At 44.8% G+C, this 18,275-nt stretch overlaps 2 protein-coding genes across 2 annotated transcripts in view; both read right to left on the bottom strand.

The window, feature by feature from the left end:
* The window catches only part of LOC144728845 (uncharacterized), a 109,063-nt gene that overhangs the window by 58,420 nt on the left and 32,368 nt on the right, over positions 1-18,275 (bottom strand). The window lies entirely within an intron of this gene.
* On the bottom strand, positions 230-5,657 carry LOC144728841 (uncharacterized). The gene is made up of 2 exons (XM_078608528.1): positions 4,163-5,657; positions 230-2,212 (listed from the first exon to the last, which is right to left on the bottom strand). The coding sequence occupies exon 1, from the start codon at positions 5,126-5,128 to the stop codon at positions 4,385-4,387; it is 744 nt and encodes a 247-aa protein (XP_078464654.1). The 5' UTR covers positions 5,129-5,657; the 3' UTR covers positions 230-2,212; positions 4,163-4,384.

The following is an 18,275-nucleotide window of genomic DNA, read 5'->3' as shown; positions in this document are numbered from 1 at the left end:
AACGTTGGGTTGCTCGGTCAATGGCCAGGGTCAACGGCGGCGTGGTGCATTCCGCAAATATGCCCGACTGTGAGGGTGGGCACAAGCCGGCGTGAGTAGGTTAAACGTTGAGTTTTATAAGGGCACCACGGGGTGACCAGCCCCTCCCCACCCAGCCCCACCCCTCCCACCCAGCACCACCCAGCCCCTCCCCACCCAGCCCCTCCCTCCCCACCCAGCCCCTCCCTGCACGACGGACACAATAATCCCCTGTGGGCTGGTGTAACCTGGCGGTTCCTACCAGTAAAAGTAGCTACACGTGCTACCCGCACTTTCAAGGGCCCCGCGCTAAATGCTTTCAAGCTATCAATTCCGGTTCTGTGATTCTGCACTTGCTCTATTACTATAGTACTATACTGCCTTCAACTTTTATGAATGACTGGGTGTTTGTTAGCGATTTGTCGTATTATCTGGCTGTATAGCTAATGAATACATAGAATTACTTTACTAAGCGAGTTAAAATTGTGTTTTATTTCATTTAGGACCCCTTTATAATGCTACAGGCCCTGCACTAGCTTAATCCGGCACTGCACCTCCCCCCTATTATAAAGCCCCACAACTTCTTAAGGACCTTTGCATGCCTCCGATGTCCAGCATACTTCGTGACACGTGCTTGCCAGTCAGCAGGTGTCGGTGGTTGTCGAATAGTATCCGACCTAAGTAAAAAAAAATTCTGCTGCAGCATTGTGGGAAAACCCACAACTGCTCTACATATCAACTGGAGTCCCCGCAGTAGTGCGATCCGTTTTTTGCCCTGAAAGGTTGGAAATGTGGCCACCGTTATAATTCGTGGCAGAATAGCAGCATGACAACTGCTTTCCACTTTCACCCTTGTTATGGCTCATAGGCAGACGCACAACAATATGGACACGTTGCTCGACTGCCATGAAGTGGGTCAAGTGATACGAACCGAGAGCCATCTTCACCAACTGTGGTCTCTCTTGAGGCGGAAGTAGCACGACAAAGGATTGAAATACAAGCAGGGCTTCATTTCTAGCTCATTTAAGATCGCTGGTACACCGAATTGGTATGCGACTTTACAGCCACAGCCATAGAGATCTACTGGATGTGATGTGCCGGTTGGACAAATATTTAACGGGTCGCTGACCAGAAGACATCCGGCTGAAATTAAGCCCTGCATGAATGGCACTGGAGTCGACTGTCATGTTATAAACTAACCAAAGATAAGAGTGGCCACTCGTGTGTGAAATTGTCGTCAGCGCTGCCGTACTTAAACCAGATGCTGCAGATGCCGTTCACGAAAATAAAATAAAAAATACTAGTTTGAAACTTCATTCGATTGTAGGCCCCAAATCTGCAGTCCTACGTTGTACTGTACATATATTGTACCCAGGTGTGCTTTTAATTGAGCACATGAACGTACATGACATAAGACGCTTTCCGATTTTGTACAGATCGTCATTACATTTACAGAATAAACTTACATAAAAAAAACTCACGTATTATTGTATACCTACTATGGCCGTCTGCTCATGTGGCATTTATAAGGTCTACCTTGCAGTAATGTAATTAAATTTCTACCATGTATATCAATGCCACCTGTGACAATCACCCAGAATGTACCCGATCTCGGAAGCCAAGCAGACTTGAGCAGGATAGTGATAAATAGGTGGTCATGCCAGCTTGTTAAAAACTTTGGGGCTACATGCAGCAAGATCCACACTTCTGCACTTTTATGATTCCCACGTTTGGTCCCTGCCTTCAAACCACACTGATCAGAATGGTGAAGTATGGTCAGATAATCATACCAGTATGCAGAGGCCCTCGTACTAATCGATTATTGAATGCAACTGTTGAGGGTGCCGATGATTTCCTAGAGCGGTGTTTTTCATTGCAATTCCCGTGGGCCACTGGTGGCCCCTGATGGCCTTTAGTGTGGCCTCTAACGTGCAGCCCCCGACAGTACACAAATGAGAATTTTTCATCGTGCTGTCAAATCCCAATGGTTTCAAATACGTGGGGACCATCACACTAATGATGTGTTATCAGTGAACGTAGCCCCCCCCCCCTCTGGAAATTAGAGAAAAACACTGGCCTAGAGCATGAAGATTGGGTCTGGGACGTGACCACCTTCCTCCACCAACTCGTGTTCCACGGCGGCCTCGATCTGCATGCACACCCACTGCGTCCACGGATCATCCACGGGCGCTCCCTGCGGGAAGGTCATTCCACTTTGTAATATTATACAGTAATTACCGGTGGTCGATATTCATTAAGGAGTTACAGCCAAAGAAGAGGAACATGCCAAAAGAGAACTTGCATCGCGCAAATGGAGCGATTACATCGGCTCGTGCGCACGTGGCGAGATGCGTTGTGACATTTAACATCGCTCGCGGTCCTGTAACGGCTTGGGGAGGGGCCCTTCATTCAGTCGTAAATAGATCATGGCTGCTGATGGAGACTCGTCTTGCCAATTATTTGTCCAAGAAAGCATCACCGAGTTTATTCAGGAGGTTGCTGCATCTAGTTGTTTGACCTATCCCATTCAAACGTGTTTTGGCTTCATGTGGACGAAAACCTAGATATCTGGGAGAAAGCTCACCACACAAAACCAGGTGGTGGCAACTCAAAACCTTGACACAGATGGGATCTTAATCCGAATGTTGTACTGCCATCACTGAGCGAAGTCAACCCTTGCAGCCGCAACACCCCTCATTAAGATGTTCAGCAGTGTGTATGAAGCCACAGCCTGCTGATGAGACAGGCGACCCGAAACCCCATACACAGCTTACCCGCATATACCAATGCTCCTGCGTGAATAGCATTCGTCCAAAAAGGCAAATAGGCTGATGGACTCACGTGTGTTTTTACTTGTATGGTCGAGACGCAAGTTTGAATTTTATCAGTAAGGTTCGCCTCCATTAGGCAGTGGCTTTCGACCGCATTTGTGTCACAAGGACCATGAGAAACCCCACCCAAGCGGGAGGATAAATAAGGGACTCAAAAAGCTCCGCGATTCAAATCCATTTGATAAACGCTGCCCTCTCCTGGTAGCTCACCTGAAGTGGCATAACTTTTAAAACGTAAAAATACATCACATTTAATGGCCACGATGACGAATCATGCTAATTACGCAGGAAAGTCACATTCAGTCTCGAGATTACTTATCAGGAGGGTTCTGGTGCGTTGGGACGTTTTGCAAATCGCATTAAGTTTGGCTTCACGTGAAAGGAATACTGGGAGAAAACAACGCGTAACACGAGGGTAACGTGTGGGGTTTGTATCTGCACAGGCATCTCCTTGCATCCTCGGGAGTAGAGTCGATTTGGGACTGGACAAATCTGCGTGATCCACAAACCCCTTTTCCCTCAATAAAAAATCAAACCGTATGATCACGCGTGTGTGTGTGTGCCATGATGATAATCGGCGGCGATTCCGCGTCCGCTCGACGTTGCAGAGGATTTACGTTTCGATTCCAGCGGACGCCCCGATAATGATACCTCTGGAGTATCAACTACAATAGGTTAAAATGCATTTTTCCATACGCAGTCTGCTTCACAGTCCGCATCCAAGATCCCCCGTGGCGTTATTCGCAAGCGTGAAGCCATTGTGCGTGCCGACGTTATTCTCCAAATGTGTTACTTTAAAAAGATACCCGCGATTGAAATCATATGGCAATCATCACCCCCACAGACTGCAAAAACGTGGTAGGACCCGCCTGAAAAAGAATTGATTATTGGGTAAACAAGCGTTATGGCAAAACATAATTTCGAGGATGAGTATGATTAACTGTTAGGGATGACCAATTGATGGCGAGGTTCAATCGTCAATGCAGCTGATGAAGAATACGAGTCCGATCTCATCAGATCAGGTAGCTAAGCAGGTTTCAATCAGGATAGGGCTTGTACGGACGACCACTACTACGCACAAACAGGTGTTATTTGCTGCTGCGCGGCTGCGTAAAAAGTCGTTCTGTACTTCAATGCATCCACGTACATGCTGCCCGCCTTTTACCCCGCACCGACCAGTGTGGTGAAGTATGGTCAAACAACCCCCACGCCCCGCGCGGCGCATAGAAGCGCTCATCCAACAGTTTATTGATGACCGATTGACGTTAGTCGTGTGTGGCGTGTCGATCAAAATATTTGATTCATTTTCTCACCGCTCCCACCGATTTCTTGCGCCGTCTCCTCGCGGCGCCTCGGGGTGTCCGCGGAGGAGAGCTCCAATAAACTTCTGCTCCCTCCCGGTTCCTCGCTGCCTGCCGGGCCGACCAACTCGGCGGCGAGAGCTCTTGGGTCACGGGCCCGCGGGCACGGCCTTTGAAATCCCCACGGGAGTCCCACGTCCCGTGCCCGAGATCCGCCGTCGCCTTCGTCTCCTCCTACATCCCCGATGGTCGCGTTGCGCTGCTGCGCGAGGCGATGGTGGAGCCGTGCCCGGAGGTGAACTCGGCCGCGGGTGCTTTGGAGAAGGCTCGAGGTGGCGCGTCGGCGGGTGGCGAGCTGCGCGTTTCGACGGAAGAGACGCTGAAGTCGTCGTTGAAAAAAATGTCAGGGTCATTGTTGACGTTGCCGTTGTCGCACTCGCCGGAATGAACGCTATGATTTCCACCACCATCGTCACCACCTTCACCATTGCGATTTCTTTCAAACTCTGCAACATTTCTGTTTTTGTCAGCAAAATCAATGTCGTCACCATCACCACCGTCAACATCATTACCACGAACATTGACACCGTCTTCTTCATCACCACCGCCACTTCTGCCATCATCATCATCACCACCGTCACCATCAACAACATCGCATTTTCCTTGGAACTTGAACGGCGGCACGACACGTCTCCCGAATCCGTCTTCTTCCAAGGGGGCCTCCTTGGCTCGTTCCAAAGGCGGAGGAGACTGCAGCGAGCCTCCACGAGCCAAACGGACACCTCCCTTCACCACGGGAGCCCCTTTCAAGGCGCCTGTTGTGTGCCCGTGTGCTCGAGTTGCAACGCTGTGGTCCGCCGTCAAATCCCCGTGCTCCAGGATTTCAACCACGGGCGACAGAGGCTTTGGAGAGCCCACCCAGAATCGGCCCGCCCTGGGAGACGCGTCGGAGCGAGAGTTCTCCAAACACCTGGCCATTGCGTCGTTGTTGTTGTTGCTCGCGGAAAGTAATTTAAAAGTTCGTGAATTAAATCACTAAACGACAAGCCTCTTTTTCACGGACTTAAGTCAATGCTTGTGAATCCAAATGTAATGTGATACGCATGAACGGTTATTAAGCTATACTACTGAAGTATGGGGCATATAACAGTCTGTGCTAATAAGTAAGAAAAATAAATAATCTTTATCTTGTTTTTGAATCCCGAAACATTTTTGATCGGAGATTGAATTGGGTCAGCCTGAAGCACTGCATTAATTTAAACACCGCGCAAAATACTTGAAAAAATACATTGAGCCACGACATTCTCTTCCCGATAATGTGTGGCACTGAAGCCGACGTGAAACAGGCAAAGCCCTCAACCTCTGTAGATTTTATGAACATTCAAGATTTTACCGTCTCAGATTCTCAAACCCCGCCCATTGATCTTCTCCAGTCAAAATGGGACGTAATTGGTAACGTCGCACTTGAATTCACATTGATATCACTGCACATGAAGCAAGTGTTGTGACTCGTATCTGCAACAACTGGACAAAAATCAAGGCAGGTGAGCTCATTAAACTTCAACGAGTAATTAAATACGTTATTGAAGATTAGAAAATATACTAATTAGAGCAAAGTGGACAAGCACTGATGTCACCACGTGCCTGTTATCCCAGAGCTTGAGCAGGTGTGTTGCCAATCAGACAGCGTTGATTGATGATCGTGTCACAAGTGCAGAACAATTTAAATTGTCTTTAAACGGGGAGTAAATTAATAAAAGTGGAATTTTGGAAAACCTGTAATCGAACGTAAGGTGTCTTCCATGCCAGGAAGGAATTCTTGCTCGAGTGGATTCTGGTGTTTAATGGAAAGTGAAGCCTAACGCATACAGTGGGCTGTGTGATGTTACACTTCTAATGCAGCATGCAATAGCTCTGTTAATTAACACCAAGGAAAGCTATTTGAGCAACAAATGCAGTTAGTTGTGTGTCGTCGGCGTAGTCGGGAGTCTGTGACGTCACGTGACACTCGTAGTAAGGTGTCATTGTAACGTCACTGCAGTTTGGCTTGTGACGTCACATCCTGCTGGTGATGCGTGGAGTGATTTCTCACAGTTGCTCTTCGGATACCTTGGAAAGCAGACGTGTCTTCACTTGCTCTCTGGCGTTCGCAAGATAACATTTTAGGAAAAGTTTAGGTGCTCTGGCACATTGGTGACATGGCCACCATGAAGAGAGGTGTAAAGAAATTTTTCAGAAAGTTTTTCAAAAGAATATGCTGCTGCTGTTGCCGAAGCAGTTCTGATGATGAGGACAACTCTGCTGGGACCTCACTGGGCAGTCCTCTTCCGAGTCTGGTGGGCAGTCGTCGCAGCTCCAGTGAGAGCGTTTTTCAGAGCTGCAATTCCAATTTAACGTCAACGAGTGAGGAGGCATCAATCGATGAACACAAGGAAAATGATCTGACTAAGGTAAGGACAGTAAGATCTGCAGAGAGGGAGATAAATCACAGCGGGTGACTGGGCACATCTAACAGAGTCTGTGCTAATAACTTTTTTTTTTGGAGAGCGAAACATCAGTTCAGAGGTTGATTTGGTTTACCTATATATGGACAGGGTAAGCCTGAAGCACTACATTAATTTAAAACAGGCTCACGTTGTGGAAAGTGATAATCTTCCCACAGAGTGTGACCCGAAAGCCGACATAAAGCAGGCTCACGTTGTTGAAAGTGATCATCTTCCCACAGAGTGTGACCCGAAAGCCGACATAAAGCAGGCTCACGTTGTTGAAAGTGATCATATTCCCACAGAGTGTGACACTAAAGCCGACATAAAGCAGGCTCGCGTTGCAGTCGAAACGTCGTGAGAATTTTTATTGTTTTATATTTTTATTATTTTATTATTTCTCTTCTACGTGACTTTACCGAAAGAACCAAGAATATGAATCCCTGAAGTCACGAAAGCTTTAAATCAAAATTCAGGCTCACGTTGTTGAAAGCTTCAACAACAGTTTGAGTCAGGAAGCTGCAACACCAGTTTAAAGTCATGATGTATGTTGAACTTCTTTCGCACCGTACCTAGGCCAACGTGCTGATCGGAGATGCGGGGAAGGACGGTGAGGAGATATCATCTGATGAAAGCAATGCAGATCATCTCACTAAGGTAAAGGCTGTAGGAGCAGCAAAGAGGGAGGATAGATCACAGCAGGTGATTTGGCACATCGAACAGAGTCTGTGCTAATAACTAGAAACATCCAATAACAAGTATTTTCGTTTTTTTGGAGAACTAAACATTCCAGTTAGGAGGTAGATTTGTCTCACCTATATATGGACAGGGTAAAGCCTGAAGCACGACATTCATTTAACTCGCACTCACTACCCACAAAACTACGTTGAGTAAACGAGTGTGACCCTAAAGCCGACATAAAGCAGGCTCACGTTGTTGAAAGTTTCAACAACAGTTTGAGTCAGAAAAGTGAGGAGACATCATCATCTGATGGACAGAAGGCACATTTGTTAAATAAGATTTTAAAAAGGCAGCCCTCTTTCGAATCTTTTGAAAGCTGCAACACCAGCTTAAAGTCATGATGTATGTTGAACTTCTTTCGCACCGTGCCTAGGCAAACATGCTGCTCGGAGGTGCGTGGAAGGTTGGTGAGGATTCATCATCTGATGAAAGCAATTCAGATGATATGACTCAGGTAAGGGAGGCTGTAGGAGCAGCAAAGAGGGAGGATATATAACAGCAGGTGATTTGGCAAAATGTAATTATGAATGCTTTCGCGACCATAATCATCCATGATACCGTTTTTCCCTTATTTTTTCCTCTTTTTTATTTTGAGTTAAATGGCATAAATATATAAATGTGCGTTAAACCCGCCACCACCCGACAGCCAATTAGTAAGGGTTGTTACGTAAACAGAACATGCCAATTAGTCACTAGTACAGCACACCGGTGCGTTGGAGAGCCAAGCCACAACATTTACAATCTGAGTACAGTATCACGTTTGTGGTGACAACACAAGAGCACACAAGTGTTGTCACCACATCTACGCCTCTATTTAACGAACAAAACAGGTGGACTTCTCCACAGATCTGACTGTCGCCTTATGAAGCTCGTTGTAATTACTGGCGAAACGTCGTACTCAGATTGTAAATGTTGTGGCTTTGCTCTCCAACACACCGGTGTGCTGCACTAGTAACGAATTGGCCACGTTCTGTTTTCATGACAAACCTTACTCGTTGTCAGTGTTGGGTGGTGGCTGGTTTAACGACACATTAATATATTTACGCGAACTAACAAGAAAAAAAACCTGTATTATAGATCAGTATTGATAAAATGTAGGTAAAAATGTATTTAAGTTTACGTTGCAACACTTGCAAAGAAGACCAGTCGACACGTAAAGGTGCAGCCTTGAAATTGTCTGCTCATACGATTGTTCGCGGTTGGGTTTGCACGAGAGGAAACTCTCACCTATCTACGCCCACCAAACACCTTGGAAAATGTGGGAACACCCACACCTGACCCCACAACACACATGGCTTGTCCATCGACTAACTGTGGTCTCCCCATTTTTACTGCTGGGTGAATAAAGGTGGGAAGGATGTATTTCTACTGACATGCCAGGAAATTGAAGCACCAAATTCCGTATGACAACACCAGATTGCTAACCGTTACATGAATAGTACATTAAGCCATTTGAGTAAAAAAAAAATCATTATTTCCAATTTCACGCACTGCAAGGATGGGGAGGGTGTATGAAGGGATGTATTCCTGTATGGGTATTTGTGTTCATATGGGTCTGTATTTGCGCTCGAGTGATATCACGTGCATCTTTTTAACGTAACATCTTCAGAATATCACAATGTGAATTTAGACATGTAGTATGTTTTTTCCAACTTCTTTGGACACAAGGATAGATCCTAGGAATCTAAAAACAAAGCAGAGTCTCCATTATTAGATTGGCTTGCCATGTTGTTTCATATTTAGCAACATTGTTCGAAATACGAATCTGCACTTAGCAGTTTGAGTAATGCTGCAGTGTAGTGGCGATGCGTATGCATGACTTAAGGCTGCTTTTACCGTTACCGTAGGAGGAGAAGAAGGCCACGAGTGTTCAATGGACAGAAGGGGACACTGTCTCCAGCATCGTCGTCAAGGATGAGGCATCCACATCGACCCCAGTGGTGTCAGCAGCAAATGACAAGGGGCTGAGGATCCAATACAGCACCGTTCCATCCGCCGTGTTTTGCGTCAGCAAGGCTGGGCTGAACAAACCTAACGCGAGAGGTAAGTGTGTGCCAGCGTGACCCTGTCCCTCTGATTAGTATGGTTGGCTACGCACGGTGTGAAAGAAGTTCAACGTGCACACATACGTACACTTTGATAGCTCGTCACGCTGCTGTGGCTGTCTCGCCATTGCTGTCAATGTAAAACTTACAGGCTGAAGATGCTCTTCAGGCAATTCTGATCACTAGTGCTGAACACTTCAAAGACATTAACACATCTACATCTCGCCAGCTGGTGAAGAGGATTGTTTCTACCTAACAGCACCACAAAAAAATATGCCAGCACGCGTACAGGCTAAGACACGCAATTTTCAAACCATTCCCCTCAGATGTGCTGTGAGTGTCAAGTATGTGTTTCCATCTTTTAATGTGTGGAGACGAGGACAGCATTCCATCTTCAGAATTCATCACATCTGCGACAGACACCTCGGTTCTCAAGTGGCAGGAGGATCTACGTGAGGGTGCTGGGCTTAAGAACCTCGGAAATACGTGTTTCGTGAATGCCAGCCTGCAGGGCCTCACATACACGGCGCCGCTGGCAAACTTTTTGCTTTACGGCGATCACTCATGGACCTGTGAGTTCTCCCAGATATTTTACATTCGAGACGAGCTACAATCGAGTTTTGTGTAGATTACCTGACTGTGCGCAGCTGGGCTATGTGTGCGATTGGTTTGCATTGCCACTGTGTGCCACCCCTGCCCCACTTCACAGGCAAACAAACTGAGTTTTGCATGATGTGTCTGTTGGAGAAACACGTCTTCAACACCTTCATGAATCGGGGCACGGCCATCAATCCCATCGAGATAGTTCGCAATTTCAAATGTAAGTTCCAGCACAATTCCCAAGTGTCTTTGACGTTGAAACTTCAGTCATCTCAAGATCCCCTGAAAGGGCAGTTTGAATCAGTTTTTGTATACAATATCGAATAGAAAATTACTAGTTTTGGTCAGCACTGAGATTACAACTCCAATGCATCGGATGTTCTTCCGGTCTAGCATTCCTCTGTTGATGCTCGTTCTAAACACTGCCAGCCACACCCAGTTCTGTGATTAACCCACAAATCTGTCAACATGCTCTTCCTTTTCTTGCAAGTCAGACTTTGAGTAGAATTGCCATCAGCTTAGGATGACGTGTTTTTACGTGAAAAGGTTTACGTGAAAATATCTGTTAAAGTCCTATGCACCAGATTCCACAATATTTCTCAAGAATCTGGAGCCGGTTTAGTTGTTGAGGGAATTCATAAGCTATATACTAACTGTGCCAGCCACTGTGTGACCACATCATGTGTGACCTCTGTCCATTTTCACACAGACATCGGCGAGGACCTGTGTTTTGGCAGGCAGGAGGATGCACATGTGTTTCTGGGTTACGTGATAGATGCTCTGCACCAATCCTGCCTCTTCAACCAAAGGCAGTAAGTAATGCATGCCCCAGTAAACTCCATAAATATTTGCACAATACCAGCACATGGATGCCTGGATTGTTCAGAAAAAATATTTGTCCGTAGGACAACCAGGCTACAGTCTACATGTTAGACTGCTAGTACACTCACCAAGGTTAAGAACCAGGCTACAGTCTACATTATAGACTGCCAGTACACTCACTCCGATTAAGAACCAGGCTGCTGTCTACATTAGTGTGTTTTTGTATTTTTATTATTATTTTTATTTGATATTTTATTATTCATATTTGTATTCACTTTATTTTAATGAAAATGTTTTCTATCTACGTTACTTTACCGAAAGAACCAAAGAATATGATTTCCTGCAGTCACGAAAGTTTTAAGTCAAAATTTAGGACAACTACTGTTGACTGCCCTACAACGGGGTACCCAGTACATTTACCTCAGAGGGATGATGAGTAAACTCCCAATCATCATGATTTGAACTGGTAACTTTCCGTTTGTGAGATGCTCACATTATCGCTCAGCCAACTGGATGAATTCTTTATGTTATTTGGAGACTGTGACTTACACTTTTACCGTTAAATTCTTTTTATTTTACCAGGTGAGGCCCACTGAGCTAGATAGCTCTTTTTCAGGAGCGACATGGCCATACATGATAGCTCAACGAAGTGACTTATCACGTGGAATTTTTATAAACCAAATACTCTAAATGCATGTTTTTTTAATGTGGAGGGAAAAATCGGTGGGCTCGTATACAAAAAATCTACGCGACCACAGGGAGTGAATGCAAACTGCAAATTTACAGGCGTCAGGATTGGGATCAAACCCATGACCTGTATACCAGGCGAGGTAGTTACGATATTGTCACTGCAGCGAGTTAATACTAGGAGCGAAAAATATGTAACTCTTCCGAGTGTTCATCTGGTAAAGACATTGCCTCTGTAGTTACCACGTGGTGTCATTGCGTGTTCTTTTCAGGCTCGGTATTAACATGGAGACCCCTACATTGATCCACCAGATCTTCAGGGGGTACCTGAAATCGAGAGGTAGGTACTGTGCTCCTTTCGACACATCCACCCTTTAAGGAGTGATTTCAACCAATGTCACAATCCATACTGGGCTATGCAAGCTCTCGCATGCAACCTTATATTCTCTGTTAAACAACGAGCACATGTGTAGATGTAAAAACACGTACACAAGGACATAAGCATACATGCACAAAATATGCATTAACATTGAATACAAATTAGTTTATGTCATCATACACGTGTAGACAATATAGATGTGGTCCTCAGGGTAAAAGAGGCGGAGCCATTTTCATTCCGCCATTTTGGACAGTGAGGGCGGAGCCATCGTGCGGGTGGCAGTGAGCGGTGTTTTGTAGTTGCCGTTAATTCATCGTTATGGAAAAGTTGTATTATTACCAGACAATCCTGAGTGTGATCATCATTGACTACACAAGTTAGTAAGATGCCGAATATGGAAATAGATTTCATGTGTTTATTATGTATGCCACTTTAAAAAGTGTTCATCAGGAAATTTGTTTAAATGTAATTACTCATTAGGCCCCATGGTGTACAGTACGGTCTCCAACTCGTATCCACCCTATGTTACTGGCCTCTGTTTCTGTGCTATGAATAAGGATCAATCCTGAAAACGTCACCAATTGCATATGTTTCCTTGTAAGGCAGTGCTATTGACGAATGTGTTGATTACCTGTGATTTGTGCTAGGGCACCACTGCCAACAGTATCAACAATACGTTCATAATCAACGTTTTTTGTGTTTAAAACCGTTACAGTTTTCACCAAAATATGTTTTTATTTAACAATTATAGATGCATCTGGGTTGGTGGTATCTGAAGACGTTCATGATATTAGCCAGTTAACATGTGAATACTTTTGATGAGGATTATGCAATGTGCAGCAGTAATATTAATCTCGTATGGTGTGCACTTGTGTTTTCACAGTTGAGTGCATGCAGTGCTTCAGCATCTCAGACACGTTGGACTCCTGCCTGGACATCTCTCTTAATATCAACGTAAGAATTGGGAAGGCTACAGCCTGATGTCGATTGTTTTTGTCATTCATTATATTTATGTACCACAACCGGTTGACTGCAGAGCCACTTATGCCATTTATTGTGAAAATTCCGTTAGTTCCTGTGATCACTGTTTCATGGCTTTATTTTTGTGATTTCGAAAAGTGTATTGGTTTAGCCATGTTTGTTTGTTGTAGTACAGAGTTAGACTGATGGCCTTAATCTAAGTTGTCTTGTGGTTGTTGTTGGTTGTTTGACTTGCATCCCACTGGGATTTTTGCACACAGCGTACTGTGTTTTTTTTTCTGCTATATTTTGCTGTCTTTTCTTGGATTTTCTGTTTGCACTCGGTCACATATTCACTTTAAGATGTTTTTTTGTTCATGTTTTTTTTGTTTGTTGCGGTTGCACCCGATTCAAGAGCCGAATTGCTCACAGGGCTATACCTAATAAATGAACTTGAAATTAACTTAGCTCATGGTTTATTAATTTCTATTCAAAGTAATAATTTGCCATTTTTGTGTTTTCTTGGCTTTTGACAGAAATTCCTAGATCTGGTGAAGGATTTTCATGAATTCACAAAGACCGAGACTCTTGCAGAATACAGATGTGAAATGTGAGTATGCAATCTTCCATCGTGCACCTTGAAACGTTCGTGTATATCCCCATTTATACAGTGTGTGATCAAACACGCATCTCGGTCGTAAACTAACGTGCTATTGTCTGGCGAACAGGTGCTCGCGCGTGGGGAAATCTACAAAGAGAGTGAGCCTGCACGTGGTGCCCAATGTGCTTATCATCACCATTAAGCGATACGATGAGTTTGGCAACAAAATCGACAAGGTGAATTTTACTTTCTGCACAGAATGCATCTGATATTCAAATATATTTGTATTCAACGTTTTGTCATTTGGACGTATTGGCAGTACACCGGTAAAGCATGACACACCGGTCCTCATTAAACAGTATAAAATCTAAATGTGAACTGACACTCATCTTCCGACTGCTTTGAGATCACGAGAAATTATTTTGACGCACCCCACAATATTTTCTGAAATGGGTTGCGAATCGCAGGAAAATATATAATTATTGTGAAAAATGTGCTTTTTTTATCCGGTGCACCAGTGTACCGCCAATACGTTCATTTGCTCCCCTCTTCTGCCCCTGCTTAGCCAGCACCCTATTTTCCTCTCTTTTAATGATTGGCCCACCACTGTCTCTTCCCTCATCCCTTGTAGGACTTCCTCTTCCCTGAAGAACTCGACATACGGCCGTTCATGTCCAATCAGGTTGTGCACGAGCCAGAACTGTATTCGCTCTACTCAGTGATTGTGCACCACGGGACCACCACCAATAGCGGCCACTACTACTCCTACAACAAGGTGATGTTGTGCATGATAAACAAAAAAACAAATATCCCCCAAAGAGCCTTACTCGACTGTTGGTGCAAGTGCTGTTCATGAGCACCTGTCAAAGCCAGAACAACACAGGAAGGGGGTGGGTGGCCAGCCGCCTTTGTCCCCTAAGTGGTAATGTTTACATATTGCACCATATACTCATTTGAGGCTGAGTGGACCGAGGGAACGAGGCTCAGGACCGGTTGAGATAATCGTCACTGCTGTTAGTCTTAAGCGGGAATCGACCTCTGGTTGCCGGGTTCGTAGTGCAATGTGCTAACCGCTACGCTACTGTTCCCCACTATTATCATTCATACACACACACAAAGCATATGAGTACACGTGTTAACTTCCATATAACATTCCGCTTTCATGATCTGTCACTATAGCTGACTTTTAAATTAATCTGGTACAATTGGGTATTGATCGTAATTTAACAAGTGTGGATGTATTTTTTCTTCAGGTCAGCAATGGCAGCTGGTTCAGAATGGACGATACTGACGTGATGCCAGTCACCAATGCAGCAGTTCTTGAAGACCAGGCCTACATCCTCTTCTATACGAAGTAAGTTGTACTCATGATGTTTTTTCAGAAACCATAAAACCTCGATCTATTTACCCTAAGTCAAACAGTGTTATCTGACAGTGTTGTGTACACTCTTACTCGGGCCACAATTATATTTTGAAGGTGTTTACCACGTGAGTTAGCAGCTATTTTCGGTGCAATTTATTTTTCTAGGTAGTTTCAATGACAGGCAGTTTTCTGTGGTGCCCTGTTGGCCAGTGGAATAAATTTGATGGTGATGATGTGTGCTATGTGTAGGTCACCAGAGCAGAATGCCATCCCAGTGGACATCGAGGACCCACAGTCTTCAAACTGGGTGGCATCAGGGACACAAGGAGAGCTCACAAGTGCTCAGACTACACAAGGAAGGACACTCAAGGAAGAAAGGACACAACCCGCAGACACACTGCACACAGACACACCCCCACCTAAGAAGTCACGTTGGAGACTTAGAAAATTAGCCTGATATCAGATGCTCCCTCCTTACAGGTGTAATAAAAGACTTGACCACGATATCTGGCTCAGTGTCCTTTATTTGGTTCGGTTTCTGTTTCCCACACGGCTGTCCTTTATTTGGCTCCTTCCACACGGTGCCGACTCCGCTGTCGCTCCCGTCACCGCCAACAGCCCCGCTGTTGGCCACGTCGCTCCCGTAGCTCCTTAGCAGCCTCGCTGCTGTACTCTCACGCAGCCCCTCCGGCTGTACTCGCTGCAGCCTCCTCTCTGGGTCACTCCCGTAGACTCTGACAGCCTCGTTGCTGTTTCTCTCTGTCGCTCCCGTAGCTCCTGGCAGCCTCACCGCTGCCTCCCTTACACAGCCTCCCTGGCTGTACTCGCTGCAGCTTCACTCCCTCCAGTAGCCCACTACTGTCTCCGGGGTTGGCCACCGCTGGCCTACGGTGCCACCCCTCCTTGGTTCGCCCGGCGTGGCCTGACCCTTTTCCAGTCTCCTACCAACTCCCCTCTCCTTCCGGTTTTACCGCTTAAGGACCCGAACCTTCCTCCCACGTCACATGACTCCACCTCCCCGTGACGTCACATCCGGAAGGTCGCTTACGCCCGCATTACACAGGCAATCCCCGGATTATGGAAGCGTTAGGTTCCCAAGGAAGATCCGCAACCAGAATTTTCCATATGTTGGAAACTCAACAATTTCCACCCAAAATCCAGATAAAATCCCATAGCCAGAAATAGTTGTGCCTCCCGTACTGTTTTCTCTCATTACTGTATCGCGTTGTGATACGTTGTGTATCACTGCCTGTAGCATATGTCTGTATATATGCTCTGCACTTCCTACGATTACACTGGTCAACACACTTTTTCTGGCATAAGGTATTCCAACGGTTTTAAGTTCTTGTCTATCACATCAGGTTTTTGAGATATAAAATATTGCATTTTCAATAAAAACTGCAGAAGAAAAATATTAAATAAATGTGGATATCTACATAAAATTATATTATAAACACACTATCCTAAAAATACAGCACCATATTTTAACACTAAAGCAGTCCCTGACTCGCAACAACTTGCAATCATAAGTGACAGAGTTAATTTTGGGTAAAATCAATGAAAATGGGGTATGCTTTGCTCTATCACATCTCATGTGATAGAGCAAATCTGAGATCAGATTTGGAATCAGCACCCTGAAATTAGTCTAAAACAGCTACAAAAGTCCAGGCCACAAAAAAATGTTTTTTTTGTTGACCAGTGTTATTTTATTTAATCGAATATCTACCCTAACACTACCCATAATTAAACTAATGGAACATATACTGTATCCAAATGTTTATTAATACCATTAAACATTTTAACATTAATTGTTAACAGAAAGCATTCACTTACGAATGTTCATTCACAGTGTATTTAGTTTTCATCCCTATAATCCGGGGACTGCCTGTACTTAGTTTTCATCCCTAACCCACCTAGTGAACCATAATGGTCTAGGTTTCTCAGAAGGAAGGAAATATATAAACATCTGATATGATGGGATAACTTTTACAAACATTTGTTTAGATTATTTAGATTATTTTGCTGTAAAAAATTTCTATAAGATAAACCAGTTTATTAAGCTATCATTTGTTGCCAAGTTGCTCCTGAATGAGAAGCTCATAGCTCAGTGGCTTTACCTAAGATAAAACATAGTTTCGTTTTATTTGTAAATATTTGCTATACTTTTCACTGTCAAGTTTTTGTATTATTTGTTGTTGTATCATTCTGACCTGACCCGACTCATCGGATTCCTGCTGTATAAATAAATATTCTGATAAGAGTTAACAGAAAGATTTTGTTTGTCCCAACATTGTCTATCATGTGACTGTCATATAAGTAACCGTCTGTTTTTTGTTGGACCGAAATTATCTGAAGCTACATGTTGTGTAGACTCAGTGTTTGTGTAGAAGTGATAGTTTTAAAGATGGTATGCTAGGCTTTTAAGTCTCTGCCAGTAGGTTGTCTATGTATTGGTGCCACGTCACTGCGCTTGAGCGCTTCCAACAGCACTGCCTCCATCAAATCCAGGGGATCAAGTGGGAAGATCTCTGCACCAATGCAAGTGTCCTCTTCCATGCTGACACCACCAGCATTGAAGCAATACTTTTAAAAAAACAACTCCGATGGACTGGCCACTGCTTCCGCATACCTCAGAACTGCCTTCCCCACCAGATCCTTTTCTCCCAGCTCTCCAATGGGCAGCGGACGAGGGGAGGACAAAGGAAGCAGTTCAAGGATATCCTCAATTCCTCCCTGAAGTACAGAAACAGGCTTTGAGATTCGATGGAGCAGGCTGCCGACCACCTTGGGTGGCGCTGCTGCATCCACCAGGTGACGGCCCACTGAGACCCAACGTCTTGATGCCGAGGTGGATCGCTGCCAAATAACAAAGGAAGCTAACCCAGCACTGCGGATCCCACTTCTATCTGGGACCACGTGACCCCCAAAGCTCATAGATATCTGCAGATCGTGAATTGGACTCCTCAGCCACTTCAAGAGCCGCTACCAGATCTGATAGATGTCATCCTCGAACCCTAAGGGGCTGCCGCCGATGAAGACGAAGTCCACACCATCTACGCATGCACCCATTGTCCACCAAACATGCAGGCAGACCATCTCTTATATAACATCTAACCAAATCTTTATTTGAAGCTTTCGTGACTGCAGGAATTCATACTCTTTAGTTCTTTCAGTAAAGTCACGTAGGTATAAAATAAATCACGACGTTTCAGGCGCAACACAAGCATCCTCAGCAGCAGACCATGCTTTCCCACCTGTCGGACGCTTGTGGTGCGCCCGAAACGTCGTGATTTATTTTATTTGATACCTACGTGACTTTACCGAAAGAACCAAAGAGTATCTAACCAAATATTACAAGCAACATTTGTAGTGAGTTCGAATTTAGGCACACAACTTCTTGGGAGGTAACACTTATTTATTACTGAACACAACAGATAACTCTTA

The sequence above is a fragment of the Lampetra planeri genome, chromosome 30 (assembly GCF_965212315.1).
Source record: "Lampetra planeri chromosome 30, kcLamPlan1.2.h2, whole genome shotgun sequence".
In the NCBI taxonomy this organism is placed as follows: Eukaryota; Metazoa; Chordata; class Hyperoartia; order Petromyzontiformes; family Petromyzontidae; genus Lampetra; species Lampetra planeri.
The sequence above is the reverse complement of the archived record's forward strand: the minus strand, read 5'-3'. Positions and strand labels throughout refer to the sequence as shown.